Here is a 19,371-nt window from a genome sequence, read left to right on the forward strand (position 1 = left end):
ACCATCTTGTCCTGGCTGTTATTTAATGTCACAAAGTATTCGACAAACAGACAAATGACTCACAATGTTAAAACTGGTCTATAAGGAACGGTTAGATACAGTTCTACTCAGCTCTGCTCTCACTGACCTGCCCTCCAGACATTTTTTTGGCGTTTTCGTACAGCTCGTCGATGTGAGCAGAGAAGGACTGGAAGTCTGGAATAACAAACTTCTTCCTGAAGGCCTGGGTGAGCAAAACGATGTTGCTCTGGACACATCTGAGGCAGGAAAGAGAAATATTTAGGCTGAGGAGTACAGAATGTCCTTATTGACCTTTATGACTGCTTCAAATCCTCTGAGACTTTAATGACAAGTATGGAGCTAGTTAATGGACACAAAGCGACCGTGGCTCAGGGGGCTGGGAATTGCATCTGTAACCGGAAGGTCGCCGGTTCGATCCCTGGGCTCTCTGTCCTGGTCGTTGTGTCCTTGGGCAAGACACTTTACCCTACCGCCTACTGGTGTTGGCCAGAGGGGCCGATGGCGCGATATGGCAGCCTGGCTTCTGTCAGTCTGCCCCAGGGCAGCTGTGGCTACAAGTGTAGCTGCCTCCACCAGTGTGTGAATGTGAGAGTGAATGAATAGTGGTATTGTAAAGCGCTTTGGGTGCCTTGAAAAGCGCTATATAAATCCAATCCATTATTATTATAAAGCTTTTAAGGTCACGCATTACTAAATATAACATTAGATATAATTAGGGAATGTTCTGATTTTTGAACACTAGATAAGACTAAATACAGTGAGTCTGCGCTCCCTCGCTCAGCTCGTTTCCTCTTAATAACACCTAAACTTGAGGAGTCTGAGTAGAGAGTATAGCCGTGTATGCGTCACAATTCATCCTGCTGCTTCTGTCAGCAGGCATATCATCAATAAACACCAGTGGTCTGGTTCTACTGGGAGCCATACATGCCCATAACCATAACACTACCTCCACCATGTTTGACAGATATGCTTCAGACCAGGAGCCGTTTCTTTGGTTCAAGCTCATTTTGGTTTCATCTCTCTAAAACATTTGTTTCCAGATCTGTGGAGTCTCTTTCAGATATTCTCTGGTAAAGTCTAATCTGGCCTTGCTTTTTTTGAGTGTAACCAGTGGTTTGCATCTTTTTATAAACCTTATAAAAGGCTGACGGGCTTGTCAGTCAATTGTCCAAGTACTTTTGAGGATCTAAAAATTGTAAAAAAAAAGAATTGTGTAAAAAAAAGAAAAAGTCTAATTTATAAAAAAGAGTTAATAAAATACTTTTATTAAATCCCTTGAGTTAAAGCTGAAAGTGTGCATTTCAAAGACCGACTGTGGTGCTGGTGTACAGACGGGCCTGACTATATTTGCTTTTCTGGTTCAAAGCTTCTATTTCCAGGCTAAAATTTTCCAGTAAGCGTTCTGGGAGAGCTGTATCCTCAGCTCGACTCGGCCGACTCTGTTGACCTTTCGCTGTGGCTGCTGTAGTTTTAGGAAAAGATCCCCACTTGTTCCCTCGCAGCATGGAATTAAAATTACACAATAAAAGAAAATAGGTACTCCTTTTCCCAACATGTTCTGTACTCTAGATCACCCCTAAAGCAGCATGGTCTGGCTTTTTTTTACCACTTATAGATTTTGTCCTGGGCCTTTTTATGCGAGCAATTATGGATGCAGACCTCGTAGTAAACACAGCTCCACGTAACAAGGCGGTGAGATAGAAGCTCTCCGTTAGCAGAGAGATTTACAGCTTGGCTATCTTACTGCATCCGAGCGGTCTAATCCCTGCAGAGAAAACACACGCTACACTCCACCGCCCGCTCACGTGCTTCCCTCTGAGAGGTTCTATAAATAAGCCCAGGGCGCGGAAGTGATGGACGCCAGCCAGGAGCGCCGGCTCGGGGTCTGTTCAGTGAGGATTTTTTGCTCCCCGGTGAGCCATCATATGCCTGTTCTCACCAAGCTGCCACCCAGTTCTGTCTCACTGTCGTTTCCTCCGGGAGGGTGGTGGGGGTCACACAGCAGTGATCCAATGACACAAGGGGGTGGGTGGAGGTGGGGATGTCATTTTACTCCACATATCTTTCTTTCCTCTCCAGCTGTGTTTCAACAACCGGTTTGGGTGGCTAAAAATGTTCTGATTACCAAATAAACATGAATTTGAAGGTCGTGTGATGGCCCCCTGCAGACCCAAGTCAGCAACATCCACCATCACAGAACATATCGGCCGTGATCGAGTGCAGTTGTATTCTCTGAGCACTGCCGTTTTTCCTGTTCCTCAGTCCTCGGGTCAAAGTAAAGTCATGTGGAAAAGGAGGCAGGAGGTAAACTTGTGGACTTTTCAAGTGCACCATCATTCTGAGTTAGATTACAAGGAACATTGTTAAGTTTTTTATGCAAAGTGGAAACTAAAAACACCTTGTTTTTCTTCCCCCTTTCAGAATAAGCAGCCAGTGTCAAAATTAAACCTCCAAACACTGAAACACAATCAGATTGCGCCAAATCTACTCCAAATCTTCACCTATGAATCTCCTAATTATCAATTTGATTTCCAGTTATTGAAGTCTACCAGTTTCCCTGAGCAGATTTTTCTGGGTGATGAAAACCTGAAGATGAGGTTGCTGACGTGCAAAGCGAGGGATGATGAATGATTAACGGCAAGCGGTGACCCTGTTCTGCTGCAGGGACAAGCAGAGGACTCTAACCAGCTTTAATAATTCTTGTGATGAAACATTGATGCTGGTCATAAAGGTGGGACAGCAGGCAGGGTATTAAACACGGGATACACAAAATCTATAAATATATATAAAGAATATCCATATAGTCTCAATAATGCAAGGTTCTGTCTTCTTATACATAACATTAAAATCCAACATCTGGCTTTTGACTCAAACTGCACATCTGGATCTTTTATTAAATTTTACGGAGCCAATTAGGCTGCAGTTTGTTAAATGAGAGTGCAGAAAACTCCTGCTCGAGCATATCAATCCATCGTTGCTCAGTAAATTAAAGACAGGCATACTTTTTGAAGAGGTGTCGGTCCAGCGCTCCATCTGAGGTTGTCTTCAAGGTCACCTTCAGCATCTCCATACATTCTTTCAGCCGGGGGTCTCCCGTGCGAAGACCTGTGGCCTTAAGAGCCTGTGCGAGGAGAGGAGAGAGACACCAGGATTAAGACAGCCTGACAACAAAATCAATAAAGCTGCGAGCTGTGATTCCTCCAGAGCCTGGCAGGAGGGGCTCATAATTCAGAAAGCTACAGGGCTGAATCACTGCCAACAAGTCAGTAATTTATGTGTGACATGCATTTATTTAGCTGCTATGCTGTAAATGCTTTTTGTCGTACATTTTATGAAAGTCTTTTTTCAGTTAAGTCACCACAGCATTATTTATCCATTTGTAAACATTGTGTGGATTTCCCATCTTCTTTTCACCTTCATAACTGATTCAATTCAGTTGTATTTATATAGCACCAAATCACAACAACAGCTGCCTCAGGGCGCTTCATATTGTAAAGGCCTTACAATAATACAGAGAAAACCCTAACAATCATGACTCCCTACGAACAATGAGTGGGAAAGAAAAACTGAATTTTAAACGGAAGAAACCTCCAGCAGAACCGGGCTAAGCGAGGAGTGGCCATCTGCCGCAGCTGGATGGGCTGCAGCGAAGACGATAACCACAACATCTAGTTAGTAGTTTTTATAGGTCATTTATCCAGGGGAGGAACTGTTGTATAAAACCACCCCGAAGTTCCTGTTTCAAGCTGGTTTTAAACTGGTTTCCAACACTGCAGAATGGTATTACACCACTGTACTTTCACTCCAAGAGAAATTTAGACTACATTGATATCTTCAAAAAGTTTGTGTGATTCTAAGCCAACACCTGATTTCACTTCTAAGATCTATCCAAATCTGCACAATGTTTAATGACTTAATCTTCTCCATTATTCCCCTAATGAAGTTTAATAATAAGTGAGATCTGCTCTGTTACTCTGTCTCCATTCCTGTGGGCGATTTGGGGCCATTTTCTCTTGTGTAATTTATTTCTAGTAATATTTCTATTTAACAAAAGGTTCCGACACCATAAATATCCAACTCTCAGACATATCACTGCTGTGATAACTCACTGTGGTAAATTTGTGTGCAGGGATTTTTTCTTGGCCCTCTGCGATGGTGTAGAACAGCAGATCCTCCAGGCTGGGCAGGATGCCCGCCTTTCTTCTCCTGCAGGAAGCAAAAATAAACAGGCAGAGACAGAAAGGTGAGAAAAATAACTCCACAGTGAGGAGCTGTGGTGGAAATGTGGACATACAGGAGGAGGGGGGGAGGGGGGGGGGCTGCAGCAGAGGGAGAAGAAAACGCTTTTTCACTGCAGGGAGAAGCAGTGAGTAATAACAGTAAGGAAAACACGGCCTCAGCTTGCCTTACCTCAGCATTAAAACCTGTGGAAAAGTATACCTCCATACTTTTAGTAACATACTTTTCCAGGAGGTTAATATGCTACTTTGAGGCCACAGGAATTGTTAATTGTACCTTGCTTGAATACCAGCCAGGAATGTGTTTGAAAAGCTCCCAGCATGCAAGCTAACGAAACCCAAGATTTAACGATTTAACCAAGTTTACACAGAATTTAACTAAAAACGCTTCAAACCAAGAAGAGAATTTAGTGCTAAATTTCTGTCCTAGTTTTAAGTTTGGAGACTGCAGCACAACAAAAACTACCAACACTTCATGACAGACAACCCTTACAGGCCTCGTCATTCACACTGTGTGAGGTGGCAGTGTCGGTGCAATCAGCTGGATAAAAGCACAGTCTGGGATGTGATGACTGGGCCTTAACTGTTGCAGCTGGGACAGGGAGACTAGCCAAGGCCTCCGGCATGCTGACGGTGTTCAGTGGCTGGAAGAAAACCCAAAAAACAAACAAAAAAAACAACCCCACACACGCAACCAGAGTGATGGGTTAGCACTCGACGTGGCAGCTAAAACCCTACGTCAGACCTGCAGCGTCACCAGAGCTCCATTTTTATCCTTCAGATCTGAGTAAGCAGCAAATAAAGAAATAAATGACAAATAGACAGTGATGGGGTCCAATACTAGTCCCACACCAGAGGAACTACAGTTATTGTAAATACTTAAATATTAACAACAACATTTGGTTAGTCGTCCTTTACAGTTAATTGGCTCAGATTTGAAACATTATCTTACTAAATTTTTAATGTAAATGGAAGATTATAGTTTAAACAAAAGCAAATCTATGATCATTAAAGATTTTTTTAATGTTTCTATTTGTATTAGTTTGTGTATTATAACTGTCTGATTTTATATTTGATATGGTGCGTCTTAAAAGCCTAACCAGGGACAAGGTCTTAGCTGTGGCTACAAGTCAGTTTTTTGGCACTTTGGTCACAGAGCTTTTAGTAAAAGGTAAAAATCATCACAGTTAACCGATTCTGCTCATGTCCATCTCCATGTTTTTTAATTCTTGGTCTTTACCAGAGCAGCTCTGGATGATTCATAGTTCAAAATAATCCTTCTTTAAATTATACTGCAGCCCCTCAGTTCCCCCTCCGTCTAAAACAAGCTTTTTTAGCTCCTCCCCTTTTTAGACAACTTTCTTCTGACTTCCTGTCCCTCTCAAATATAAGGTTCTGGACAGGAGGTGGGTGGGATTCTGTGCTCAGATGGCCTTATTAAGGGTTATCCTCTCTGAGAGAGCCACGAGTAGAAAAAACTACCTGAGTGTGAAACATCGCACACGTGACCGAAATCAGAGCAGAAAATGTCCACTTCAAGGAAACCTGAGCATCTAGCACCGTTTCCTGGCTGGTATTCGGAGCAGAGTGTCCACAGGAAGTCGTCTCTGGGAGGAAGGTTAGTAGCGTGTCAGGAGGCAGACGGGACGAACGGTTCACAGCAGGCTCTCTGCTATGATTCATACCAACACCAAATTGGATTTGTACAAAGCTCTGGGTGCTCACGATGACCTGCAATGCATCATGGGGGTGGCTTGGTGCTAGGAGAGGATGTCTGAAGGTCAAACTTGAGTTGGCAGGCGGCTCCTCTCAGCAGCCAACCAGAAATAAAGAAAAGGAGCCAAGTTTGGATACATGAGAGCAGAAATGTACCAGATTATAATTTCAGCATCAGCAGTTTCCTCTGGAATCATGCAGCAGCAGCAACCATCAGAACATTACAACATCTAATAGAGGAAATGGACAATTAACAGAAGCTTTCACTCTCAGCTTCTTGCGCTCACTCTTTGTCTCCATCGGATGCAACATTTGATGGAGACAACATGTCACATTACCATTAGCATAAAAGCTTCCAATCAGTGTCTACTCCACTCTGTGTGCAAGGAGGGGCACTCACAGTAAAGGAGAAACCAGAGACTTTATTTAAGCAACAGTGCTTTTTACTTCAAGCTGCTTTCGTCCTTGTGATGACTGCACTTATGGAACTGAATTAAACTGAGTCTGAACTGAATTCCTGAAACTAAAGTTTGTCCTTCCAACTAAAATAAAAAGGATTTCCTCCTGATAATTTCTATTTATCGATGTACTATATTCAAAAGGGGAGAAAACCAATGTTTCTTTGTCGAGTCTCGTGTGGTTTTAAATATAAAAGAATGATTCCCAGTCTTTTTCCTCAGGGTAAGGAGTACAGCTTATTATTTACATGGGTGTGGGAAGTAAAAAAGGCTGGATTGGAGCATCTCTGACATACATACATAGCTCCTGAATATGTGAGAAACACAGAGTGACTTAGACTGAAATAACAGACGTGAACGGGGGTTTTCCTGAGCACCACTGCTGCAGAAACCAAGAGAGGAAACACTGGCAGCGAGTTGAAGTCAGATTTATAGCTTCTGTGCCAAGTTCCACTCAGGGTGAAAAGTCAGGGAGTCTCAGCGAGGAGTACATATAGTTTAAAAGTGTGTCTGTTTGAATAGAATACATTAGGTTGCACCTCTCAGAGGAATACCGCCCCATACTTGAAAATCGGACTCCTTAACAGTTCCTTAGGAAGAAGCTCTGACTTTCCAGCATCAGTGGAACGCAGCAGTAACACTACAAACAGTTCACACGCTGTCTGGGTTAGCATGTCGGGGTCGCTGCATCGTGCTCCACCTCTCACCGCATTAATGCAGGCTGCTGGTGAGGAAGGAATACACATCAGAGAGTGTGTGATTGAGGAAGAGGAGGAAGACAGGATGGAAGGATGGAGGGTGAGGTAGAATAGAGAGGGACTGAAGCGCACCCACTGGGAGGAAGTGAGGTCATGTCTAAGTAAAAGCAGTTGTTGGCTTTCCGTAGAAAACCTCTACTTCTACTGGATTTTATTTTGAAAAACTTTTGAAAAAGAGACTAAAACGACAAAATAGAAAGATACTTACAAATGCAAAACAAGAAGATCAACAACAGGGAGACAGAGAGAGTGAAGAGGGATAACACTGAATTAGTAACAGTGGCATTAAACTGAAACAGTAACAGCGAGCACACATATGATCAGCACAGAGCACGTCTTCAGATCATGCTGCAAGAAATAAAACAGAAGCTGTGACATTAAATGTAGCGTTTCACAGTGAATCACATTAAAAACATGCAGCATTGAAATGCACTATGAGACATACAAACGAATAGTATAATCTGAAATGACTACTATGACTGAGTACTACTACTACCACTATACTTTTTTCCCACCACTGAAACAGATGAGGCCCAGCCGGCTTGGGAGCCAGAGGTCTCAGCTCTAATCGAAAGCAAACAGCCATTTCCACATAAATAAACATTTGGCCTAAAACTGAAACAGAAATGGCTGCTGGTGGATTTTAACCGTGTAACACTTGAAATGAACATGACACTGTAACCAAATAATAGTGAAGTAAGAGGGCCCTTCTTGAGTGAGAGACTTCCCCTGTGGGAGCATCATTAACACAGGCAGGTTAGAGGTGGACACTGGAACATCTGGATGGTCTCATTAGTACTCTCGCTCACGCTCTCCCTCCCCCTCCTCTCGCTCTGTTTGCTTTTAAAGGTCAACGCGAACAGAAGCTGAAACAGCAGCAGCCACTCCACAAAACTCTCTCCTGCACTGCAGATGAGTGAGCCTCTTCCAGAAGAGTCATCGAAACGGCATCCAACTGAACTGAGGCAGGAATCTGGAGACGTTTCCTTCACACGTGACCTTTCTGTGCCTAGACCCCCACAGGATCAGTATTTTACCTGGCACTACTAACACAAATGCTTCAAACCTTTTTCATCAATGCTAAGGCGGCTGTTTAAACATATGCAACTCACCCACATTATGTTTTAAAATGTTTTAAAAACCCTGCAAATTAACAAGAATTTACTGGCAAATTTGTGAGAAAAAATCTAATTAAAATTTATGACAAAGAAACTGCCAGATATGCGGGGAAAAGGCAGAAAAATTATGCACCACCATGGCCCACCTGAATAAGCAGGTGAGCTCTCTGCCTGCTCTCCTGTCACCTCGCTGAACTATCCTGCCTAAAAAAGGCTAAAAATTCAAAGACATGTCTATATCTAAGTTTTACAAGAAAAATTAGGAGCATTTATCAAACCAAAATTTGCAAGAAACTCACAAAATTATGAGGAAAAAAATATATTTATATTTTATATATAAATATTTCCTCTGAATTTCACCCTCACATTACATTGTTTTCTTCAACCAGGCCCTAACACTAATACACCACCATCGTAGTCTCCCTCTGAGCCCACCATCAGATGGTGCGACTCCCTTGAAGTCGGGGCCTGAGGTGTTCGCACTGACAGGCGGAGGTCTCTGTGTGAATTGAGCCGTCAGTATCTGCTGCATTTATTTAATCTGATCGATGGCGCTGGTTTCACCGCCTCACAGGCATCATGACAAATTGTTGCTGGTGGGTTGGAGAGGGCGGAGGCAGACATTAGACTGGAAGCGCTGAGAGAGAGGTGGCGCTGCACGAATCGATCTATGCGACTGACTCATCTGCTCGAGGCCCTGACATCTGCTGGGCGGCACGCCAGCTCACGGTGCTTAAAATAAATAAATAATTAAAAAGCGAAGACATGATTTAGGCAGGATGAGCTCCTCTGCATCGCATACTGCTCTGAGCCCTTACTAGCTGAAGCACAGCCTCAGAGCCCTCAGAGTCAGCGTGCAGCTCAGGCTGAGCCTGTCTGTCTTTTCTTTTCAGACTTCAGTGTTTGAAAGCAACAAACACCAGGATGTACATCTTATGTGTTGAACTCTAACAAAACAATCCAACAACCTGACTGAAGAAACCCTGACTAATAAATATGTAATACTGTTATGTCTTAATAAACAGCTGTGGGGTGGTCGTGTAAGAAGGTGGTCTGCATGTCGAAGTATCCTCAGGTAAGACACTGAGTCGCCCCAGATGCATCCATCAGAGTGAATGCGTGCACGAATATTTCATGTTGCAAGCTAAACATAGGACAGCAACCTGTTTACATCTACAAAAAAGAAGAAAAAAAAAGCTTGCTTCCTGGATGTATTAAGGTTTTTCTTGAGGGTGATTGCCTTCTAACAGGAGACCTGTGCAACCTTTCTGCAAACAGCTGCAGTCTGACTTGGACTATTTCAATCACTCTCAGAGAGAGCGCAAATAATTGCCGTCTAGTTTTTAAATGCCGGCAGATGCCGTTGCCATTCATCTGGACCAGTCTTTGTGAATGAGCACAACTCGACTGGTTGTATTCTGGTTATCGGAGGGCTAAAATGTAAGACAGCAACAGATATGTGATTTTCCATGATTTATCAGTTCATTGCCATTTTGTCAGAAACAGTTTGCCAGTAATTTCATTTAGAAGTGAGATAACTTTATCTTACTGTATAAAACAGATACTGACTGAGGTTAATTTGAGGACATAATTTGGAGAGCAAAACAGTGATAAATCACAGTGTGTGTTTCTGCAGTAGTCAGCATATCACAAAAAGTTAAATATCGCATATCATGTGGGGTGTCTGGTGACTCCCACCTGCAGTATTTTAGTTCAGAATGTGAATAAAAACATTCTAGAATTGAAGAAAAAGCTGGCGATGTTGTAGTTTAGGCCTACAGAGGGGCAGAGTCACAAACGAGACAGACTGTAGTCACAATCAAAAACTTTGCAGGTAAAAAGCCAAACTGAGTCCTTAATCAAACTGCCTGATCAGCAACAAAACAACAGATATTACAGATTAAACTACAGATCTTTACATTTTTATGGTTTGCTGGATGTTGGAGACTGCTATTTAATGACCCACAAGAACCCTGAAATGCTGAAAAACTAACCCAATAATCAATCCCTATTATGGAAATAAACTGATGAGTGTGGCTATGTGAAGGTTTTACAATGTGTTTTGTGGGAGTATTGCTGGAGGATTTTTAGACTTTCTTTGCATATCTTCTTATATTACTCTCTTTTATAAGGTTTTATATTATACAGGATATTTAATATTGTGTGTAGCTGTCCAGGAACTGCAGATGGAAATCACCTGGAAGCTAAATGTGCTGTCTATATACGATCCCTAACACATAAACAAAGCTCCTTTAAGCTGCCTAATAGAGAAAAGTCACTGAGTTCCTCAAAAGCATTGAGTTTTTCAGGAAGACGATGAACCTGCTTGCTCACCAAGATTCACGCTGCAGATAAAATTCACACAGTGATCTTCACAGAACAAGCAAAGCTTGGCTCAGACTTGGATTAACCTCCAGGGGAGGCACGCTAGTGCTGACAACCAGTCAGCTGAGCAGAGCGACGGCCTGAACGCCGCCGGTAGCTTCAGCAAATTGTCTGTGAACAGAAACAAGTGGGGCAACTCTGTCCTGCAGGGGCAATGAGGCATTTTATGATTATGGAAGCTCTCTAAGGAGACAGGCTGGTGTCAGAGCTGCTCCGAGGGGAAGAAATGATCGGCCAGCTGGTTATCATGCTGGATCTTCAGCAACTATGTGTATCTTTATATATTTTCTTAATGAGTTGCCTCTAAAAATAATGAAATTATAAACCCTCCACTGTGGCTGTCCTGCAGCCCCCTCTCCTGATGGTAGAGTTAATTTATACTCAAAATTCTGACACTCATATTTTCATTCACTGTATTTGTACGGAGGTCCAAAAGAGAGCAAATGTAAATTAAAATTAGGGCTGCTCAATTAATCGAATTTTAATCACGATTACGATCTGGGCTTTCAACGATCATTAAAAATGACTGAGCCGATTATTAGCCCCTCCCTCATTTATCCGCGACACCTTAAAGGCCGGTCCGTGAAAATATTGTCGGGCATAAACCGGTCCGTGGTGCAAAAAAGGTTGGAGACCGCTGATTAAGAGGACCCGAGGGAAGCTCAGAAAGCTAAGCAGAAGTTATTTGGAGAGGAGAGTGACTGCTGTTGGTTGAAAAGAGAAGTAAAAAAAAAAAACTTCAGTGGTGTTGCACACTATTTTATATTATTTTTTTAAAGTCATTGTTAACCCTTTAAAGCCGGTCAGAGCAGCACGCTCCGTTTTGTGTAACTATTTTTAAATCCCTGTAGAACCTGAACCGTGTAAGCTAGCGCAATAATTTGTTTTGCATATGAAACCGGAGGAGTTGTACTTACATCTGATGCCATCAGCTTGTCCTCGGTCAGGGTTTCCTTCCACATAAAGCTTTGCAAAAATTGCATAAAAAGCGCTTGCAGGAACAAAACATAATATTCCAGAAACACGCTTTGCCGATCCGACCAGCTGTTCGTAACACTTCCCACAGTGAAACAGACGTCAGCGCGAACTGTGCATGTCCGCCATTTTCCTGTGACGTCATTTTCGCTGAAATGTAGTTTTTTTTTTACTTGTAGGCCTTAAAAACCTATACTGGTCATGTTTGACTTTTCTGAATAGTTGCTGGGATGCTTAGAACTCGAATTGCACAGCTGGAAATAGTTTATTTTGATGCTGTTTTCTTTGCAAATTTGCATCATAGGATTGTTTTTTTTGTTTTTCCTGCAGTATATAAAAATTGCTGTATCTCCAAAATAAAACTATGAAGACACTCAAAATAAATTTCCTGTTGTTGTAAACTATTTTTTGCAACTTTTTTTGTATTTAAAGTTTTGAGGGATAAACCTCTTACATTTCTCCGAGTAGAAATATATGTAAAAAACAAAAATGATTTTCAATTTTTTTGTAGTTTATTGCACTTTTTTGCAATTAATGTAGTTACTATGGCCTTAATGCATACATATTATTAAAATATGGGCTATAACAGTTGTATAGCAACTTGAAATACTCCAACAAATGGCACTACAACATGTAAAAAAATAATATAAGCTCTGGCGGACTTGGTTCTATAGTAGGTCTTAAAGGGTTAAATAAATATCGTCAAATAATCGCGATCTCAATTTCAGTGAAAATAATCGTGATTATCATTTTTGCCATAATCGAGCAGCCCTAATTAAAATTACACAAAATTCAATTAATATGCTGCTACATGAAAACACAGCACCTCATCTCTGTACTGCTTTTTATCTCCAAGATTTTTCTATTTTTTTTTTTTTAGTCTGTATTTTCTTTTATGTTTTTTCTATTTATTTACTTATGTATTTGATGGACAGTAAGCTAACTTTTAGTATAGCTGAATTTCATGATTTTAAAGAAAGATGATTCATGACAGTGTATATCTGTGGAGGAACCAGTTACGTAAATAAACAAAAAAACATAATACACTTCAAAAATCATCCAGAATTTAATTTATTTAATTCTAATTTATACTATTTTTGATACAACTAATTAGGACTTATTCATTTTTTTTATTTCTATATTTGGAAGATTGTTGTTTTTTTTCCAACTGGCACACATACTTTTTTTTTTTAATTCTGTATTTTACTTTGACATTTTTCTGTCCATTTCAGCATCATTATAGAAATTACGGGACGCTCACCTGTTTGGTCTCATAACAGAAATAAAAACTGACATCCATAATAAATCTATTGAATTTTTTTCATATAGCGCCAAATCACAACAACAGTCATCTTAATAAGCTTTTATATTGTAAGGTAAAGACCCTATAATAATAGAGAGAAACCACAAAAACTAGATAACCCCTTGCCTTTGGCAACAGTGGGAAGGAAAAACTCCCTTTTAACAGGAAGGACCTCCAGCAGAACCAGCATGACCAGATGGGAGTCAGGGGATGAAGACGGGACAAAGACACACTTTCGGAGAAAGAGACATTCAGGAAAAGGAAAGGAAACAAAAGGAAAAGAAAGAGCTCCTCAGACTGGAAGCTGGTTCCACAGAAAGAGGGGCCTGAAAGCAGAAGGCTCTGCCTCCAACTTTACTTTTAAATACTCTAGGAACCACAAGTAAATCTGCAGTCTGTGAGAAAAGTGCTCTACTGTGGTGATATGATACTATGAGGTCTCTAAGATAAGACAAGGCCTAAATATTCAAGACCTTGTGTGTGAGGAGCAGCATTTCACATTTGATTCCGGATCTTACAAGAAGTCTGTGCCAAGAAACCAACCAACGTTAATGAAATGCCAAGAAGACTGGTCAAATATCAGCCACAATTATACCAGGAGCTTGTTGATGGCTACCACCCAATCAAGGTGCAACATGCTAAGAAACATTTAGTGGGAGTGTATGTATATATTTGAGCCTGTATGTATACTTTTAACCCTGTGTGGATTAGAGAAAATCCCAAATAAATACAAACTTGTGCACAAAATTCTCGTTTTCTAAAGTTATTAAAGATGTATGCTGTACGATCGTTCCACCCTAGAACATGTCCACAACTATATATGTGTTAAACATTTAACATGGCAAAAACTGATTTTAACTTGTGTCTATGTTTTCATTATTTTATCTTTATTTTATTTTGATTCATTGTGCTATTTTTTTTGCTATTAGTAACGTAACAGATTAATTTATTGTTATTATTAATGTTATTTATGATTTATACTGATTTATGATTTATTCTACTTATTTTGTATTTATGTCGGTAGTTAGAGGCATTTAAAATAAAACTTTGTTTCAGCCACTGAATAAACATTTTTTGGCATCCATAAGGGACAATTTCAGGTTAGTATCTCTATCTTTTTACTTACTCTGAAATACCTGGAAGTTGTGGCTTGGCTCTACCCAGCAGTTTGTTTATGTATATATATATATATAGTTTTTTTTCTCCCCCCCCAGAGGCAGAAACAAGCCTCTATACTTTAGACTTGCTTTACTTTGCCTCTCATCATGTGGCATACACTGTGCTTTATAATTAATGATATAAGTGTATTAATTCAGGTCAGTAGCTGCACTCTTATGGAAGCAATAGTGGGTGACCTTCAATATGCATGGAGCTGATGCTCGGTGTGGAGTGGAGATTCAAACATTAACCAGCTTCAGTTGTCCTTAATTTTTCGTTTAAACTGACCCGGCTGGGTAACCTGGTGCCGGCTGATGCCTTCCTGAGTCTGGATGGATGAAGGCATCAGCCTCCAGCAGCTGGTCACGATATCAGGCTTGCCCCACTGCATGTGCTTCCATTCTCGGACACGTCTCAAATTTACTTCCTTTCCACCAGTTTCCATTGAGTACATTCTGACTAATCGCCACCCGCTTAGAGCAAGTTAATGCCACAAAACATCCTTAAGGTTCATACTGGAACTACTAAGTCATCTTAGATATATTAAACTTGTCCGATAATGGCTGCTGGATTTACCTCCATCGCTACCTACCGGAGCTCTCCACTGGCCTGAGCCTGTAGGTGGGCGCACTATCACCGGTCACTTGCACCCATAATCCCCCTCATCTACAGCCCCTGACCTGCACAGTTCCCCGGCAAACTCAACCCTCCTTGCCAGCCTTTAGCAGGCTGAGCTAAATGAGCATCCGAGCTAGCAGCTAGCCACTTCGCGTGATGCGCGTTAGACCCTTCGCACCAAACTACGTTGTAAAAAACCTAAATTCAAATAACGTCCCTTTTTGTGCAAGTGTTATACATAAAGTGATTAATTTTTAAATACAACGAGAAATTAGACGCATTTCTTAAATTCCGCGTACTTTCTGTAAGTAAAACTGGTTTATTTTTTTAAATGAGAAGCCTCAAGGTAAAGGCACCTTGATGTCATGATTGTTTACCGCCCCATTAAAAATGCTCCTTTTTTTCTATTGAGTTCGTCCTACTGTTAACGTTACTCACTTCTCTGTTGAAGAGTCCTTGCCGGTGGAGTCATTGGAGCAAAAGCCTCTCAATGCGTGCTTCCTGGCCAAGTGCTGAGGGGCTCTCCAGCCAGAAAACCGCCCTCTACCCGGTGACCGTCCATCAGGACTCAGGGTGCTGAAGCAGGCGGCGGGAGCAGGTGCTGCTTTAACGCCGACCCTACGTGTGAGCGGCCGCTTCAGCTGAGTCTGGAATAACTCCTTGAGCGTTACTGTAGACCGAAGATGTAACATTTCAGCCCTGTGGTACAGACGAACTGTGCAGTGGAGTTACTATAGAACCGCGTGGAGGGATCGTAGAGGTCGGTTCCCGGTGAGAGCGCCGCTTTATCGGTCGTGTAACGGTTCTCCCACTGACTCAACAGCGGAAAAAAGCTCCCCAGCGGGATACAACCAACCTTATCCACCGCGTGAGCTGTGATTGGACGGACTTGACCCATGGGCGCACCTAATTGGTGAGAAGTCCTAACAGTCCCGCCCACGGTTGTGAATCGTGTTTTGGTCCCGTTATCTCCATCACTTCCCGTAATTAGCGAATAAGTTTATGTTATTTATAAGTATTTGCCCATTTTTGTATGTTTTTAGGCACAGTTTCGATATTTTTGTCTTTATAAACACAATAAATAACGAAAGCAATCATATTTTTGAATTTACTACATTTAATGGCTGTTTTTAATCTATTATAGTTAATCCTTTTAGCTCTTTTACTTTAAAGGGCCACTATATTGTATTACGTCACGTTTTTACAAAGCATTTCATTGTATTTTATTTACATTTATTATTGTTTATTCAATTAATTTCCTATTTTATTGTTTTACTACACGTTTTCTATTTATTTGAACTGCTTTATGTTAAGCATGATACATTTTAGACCTATTTGTTCATGTTATTTTTATTTTTTACTGGCCCACTCTTCTTTATCCACGTAGGCTTCTTTTTCATGTAGGCTTTGTTTGTGGCTGCTGTAGCACAGACATAACTTTTGGGGAGACAGAAAGTATATGTTTTATCATACAATGGAATCCAGTTTTAGTTAAGTAGAAAAAAACTAATTATCGGATGAGTCACAAGTACGTAGTCTGCATTCATTTTAAGTTAAATGCACATTTTGCACTCTTAGTTGTAGAAATGTTATTATTTGTGCCACACGAATGCTGGAAATCACATAACACATATACAAGAATTTAAGAATAAACACAATATAAGTGAAGTAATATCATAAACATCACTATATTGAAATAGTTTAAGCCTAATATTTCCTGACTGACTCATGTGCATGAGTCTTCATGCTTGGCCTGCAGAAATCATGTGCAGATGATTCAAATAAACAAGTTTGCACAGCTATATAACTCACACTGCTGTGCAGAAATCTTGAGTCACCCCTCATTTCTTTATACTTTGGTAGGAAAATAGGAAGTGATTTATTGAAGCATGTGCAAACATACATGTAAATACAGTATATAAGGCAAAATCAGAGATTGTACAAGTAATGAGTTTGAAAGTCAATATTTGGTGTGACCATCTTTATTCTTCAGTACAGTCTGAACTCTCTTAGGCAGCTTTCTTGCCATGTCTTTAAGTAGGAGTAGTTCTCCAGGCTTCTTGAAGGACATTCAAAGCTCTTCTTTGGATGTTTCTGCCTTTTGTTCTGTTCTCTGTCAACATGATCCCACACTGCTTCAATAATGTTGAGGTCCGGGCTATGCTACGCCTGATACCTCTGCTTTTGTGCCCCACTTCTCCATTTTCCTCAAATTTTTTAAGAACACACTACACACTATGCAGACATAAAACAAGTTCTCAGATTAATATTTCTTTGGGAATCACCTCATTGGTGCAAAAAATAGCATTTTAAGCTGTCAAACTGTGTGTGTGTTTTTGGTTCAGTGTTAAATGGCTTAACCAACAAACAAACAAACACAGAAACAAAACATTCTGGACCGGACTGAAAACGAGCGAAGCAAACGTTACTGAGTTTATGTTAAAATATTCTGCTTCTCCCTTTTTTTAAGCTTCCTATTCATTCAGTTGAGTTACAGTCACACTCTCCACCAGTTGTCCATGCCTGTAACCTGTAATAAATAAAAATGAAAACTAGACTTCTATAAAAAATATCATAAAATGCAACTATAAAACATTACAGGGATACAAGTAGAACTTTAAAACAATAAAAACAAATAAACAAAAATAAGGAAACACACCCTGGAAGAGACCTGAGATATAAAAGTGATTAAATAAATATTAAAGCATCAGGTCTCTGCACAGTGGTGAGGAAAAAAGAGGCTTAAAGCAGCCCTGTGCAGGACTGTCACTGATGCGTTGTGCTGCTCTGCCACCTTGTGGTTCAATTTGGTGTTGCACACATTCAGGGCTTTCTCTGCAGACTGTCGCCTTGTGTGTGTGTGTGTGTGTGTGTGTGTGTGTGTGTGTGTGTGTGTGTCCTTGAAAAAAAACATCTACAGCGCCATCTCCCGGTTAGAAAGTGATGTGAGACTATCTTACAGGCGTGTAGGAGCCTCTTTCCATTCATGAAGTGACAGATTGATAGAAATCTGGGAACCACATGCACACTCTGCAGAAAAAACACAGAAAAACACATCAGAAATTTCCCAAACAGTGTCACACTCAGGTCTAATTCAATCTGCAGAGCTCAGTGTACCAGATTACAGATTATCAGCCTGTTCCTCCTGAGTCAGGCAGCATTTTAATGCTCGTTTTGACCTCCTTTGCGGCCTGCGTGGGTGGAGCTCGACGCCCATCACTAAATAATGACCTACACCGCAGATTACTCACCGGAAACTGTTTGCTTTACTTTTCTCAAACTTTTTTTTTTACATTTTTTTTTTATCTGACTCTATCTTGCTAAACTCCACCCACCCGGAGAGCCAAAAGAGGATAAAACAAACACATTAGAGCTGACTAATAAAGCCTCCAGTGCACTTGAACATGAAACATTCATGAATTTGGCCTTAAAATCTGATTTCCATGTCATCAGAAGGAAAGGGGACTTCCGACCAATTGCACGCAGAGGGTTTTTACTTGACAGGAATCAACATTTTTACGTTAAAAAAAAAAACCTTTTTATGCAGATTTGAGCTAAAGTAGATGATCTGACTGTGGCTGAGGAGGTTTGTCAGCAAGTAGCGGCAGATGAATACCTGCTGTTTTACTGCTGTTCATTTGGACTATATAAGACATCTTTTGGTGTCCACATACTTTTGCAGCCCTTGCACAATCGTGAGCTTCTAAAAATAAAATCAGTGGGATTAAATGTGCCCCAACATGTCCCAGACCATGTGCACATTTCTGACAGAGGATTCGTTCTAAGCTAAGAGGTTTGAACATACAAGCTCGCTGATGACCTCCTACTTACTGTAAAACCAAAGAATATAAAGAACTTCAGTCTTTTAATGGTACAATCTGCTTGTAATATGCTTGTTTGTGTTACAACAGCTTCTTATAGTCTCCTATTTTATTTCTCTTAAAACATTAAAAAAAACTTGTGCGAAATAAGGCACACTCTCTTTAAGTTACAAGATTGTACCAACACAGGACATCATGAAAATACTCCTTAGCGGGACTTAAAATGAGATAAATACAACCTCAAATGAGCAACAGCACATGACATAGTACACTGTGTCATTATTTATTTAACAGAAACTGAGCCAAAATACACTAACAGTCCTGTGAAAACCCATAGTACCTCTATAAAGCAGATGTTTTGCTAGTTTGATTAGTTTGATTTGGGCACCTTGCAGTCACTGAGTCCAGACCTGAACCTGACTGAAATGCTGTGGTGTGGATTTAAGAGAGCTGTGCATGAACTTCAATGACCTGAAGCAATGTCCTAAAGAAGAGCGGGCTAAAACTCCTCCACACTGATCAAGTGTAAAGTTACTGCTGTGAAAGGTACTTCTACAAGCTGCTGAATCATGGGGTGCACTTAGTTTTTCACACAGTTTCTGCATTTTTGTTTGTTTTATGAGATAAATAATGTCTAAACATGTCTTATGTCATATGTTGCTGTTCACATTGAGGCTGTATTTACCTGATTTTCAGACCAGCTTATTCATGTGTATCTTTTCCATGTTCATGATCAAACCGAGTCAAACGTTCACTCTTGGTAAAAGTTACATACTGATGTGTTTACATTGACTCTAGTGTG

General features: G+C 40.7%; 1 protein-coding gene across 4 annotated transcripts in view; it reads right to left on the minus strand.

Moving 5' to 3' along the window:
• Positions 1-19,371, minus strand: part of LOC309701330 (glutaminase kidney isoform, mitochondrial) — a 226,636-nt gene that overhangs the window by 17,505 nt on the left and 189,760 nt on the right. Inside the window, exons 1-4 of one of the 4 annotated variants that reach the window (XM_082525452.1) lie at positions 15,187-15,558; positions 4,131-4,221; positions 3,024-3,142; positions 128-257 (exon numbers count right to left, since the gene is read on the minus strand). In XM_082525452.1, coding sequence (XP_082381578.1) covers positions 128-257; positions 3,024-3,142; positions 4,131-4,221; positions 15,187-15,440 — 594 coding nt within the window. In that variant the 5' untranslated portion in view covers positions 15,441-15,558. Of the gene's footprint in view, positions 1-127; positions 258-3,023; positions 3,143-4,130; positions 4,228-11,611; positions 11,779-15,186; positions 15,559-19,371 lie in introns of those variants that run through there. The other 3 variants (XM_082525451.1, XM_082525453.1, XM_082525454.1) reach the window with 3 other exon arrangements.

Source organism: Aulonocara stuartgranti (assembly GCF_965226115.1).
Source record: "Aulonocara stuartgranti genome assembly, chromosome: 23".
In the NCBI taxonomy this organism is placed as follows: Eukaryota; Metazoa; Chordata; class Actinopteri; order Cichliformes; family Cichlidae; genus Aulonocara; species Aulonocara stuartgranti.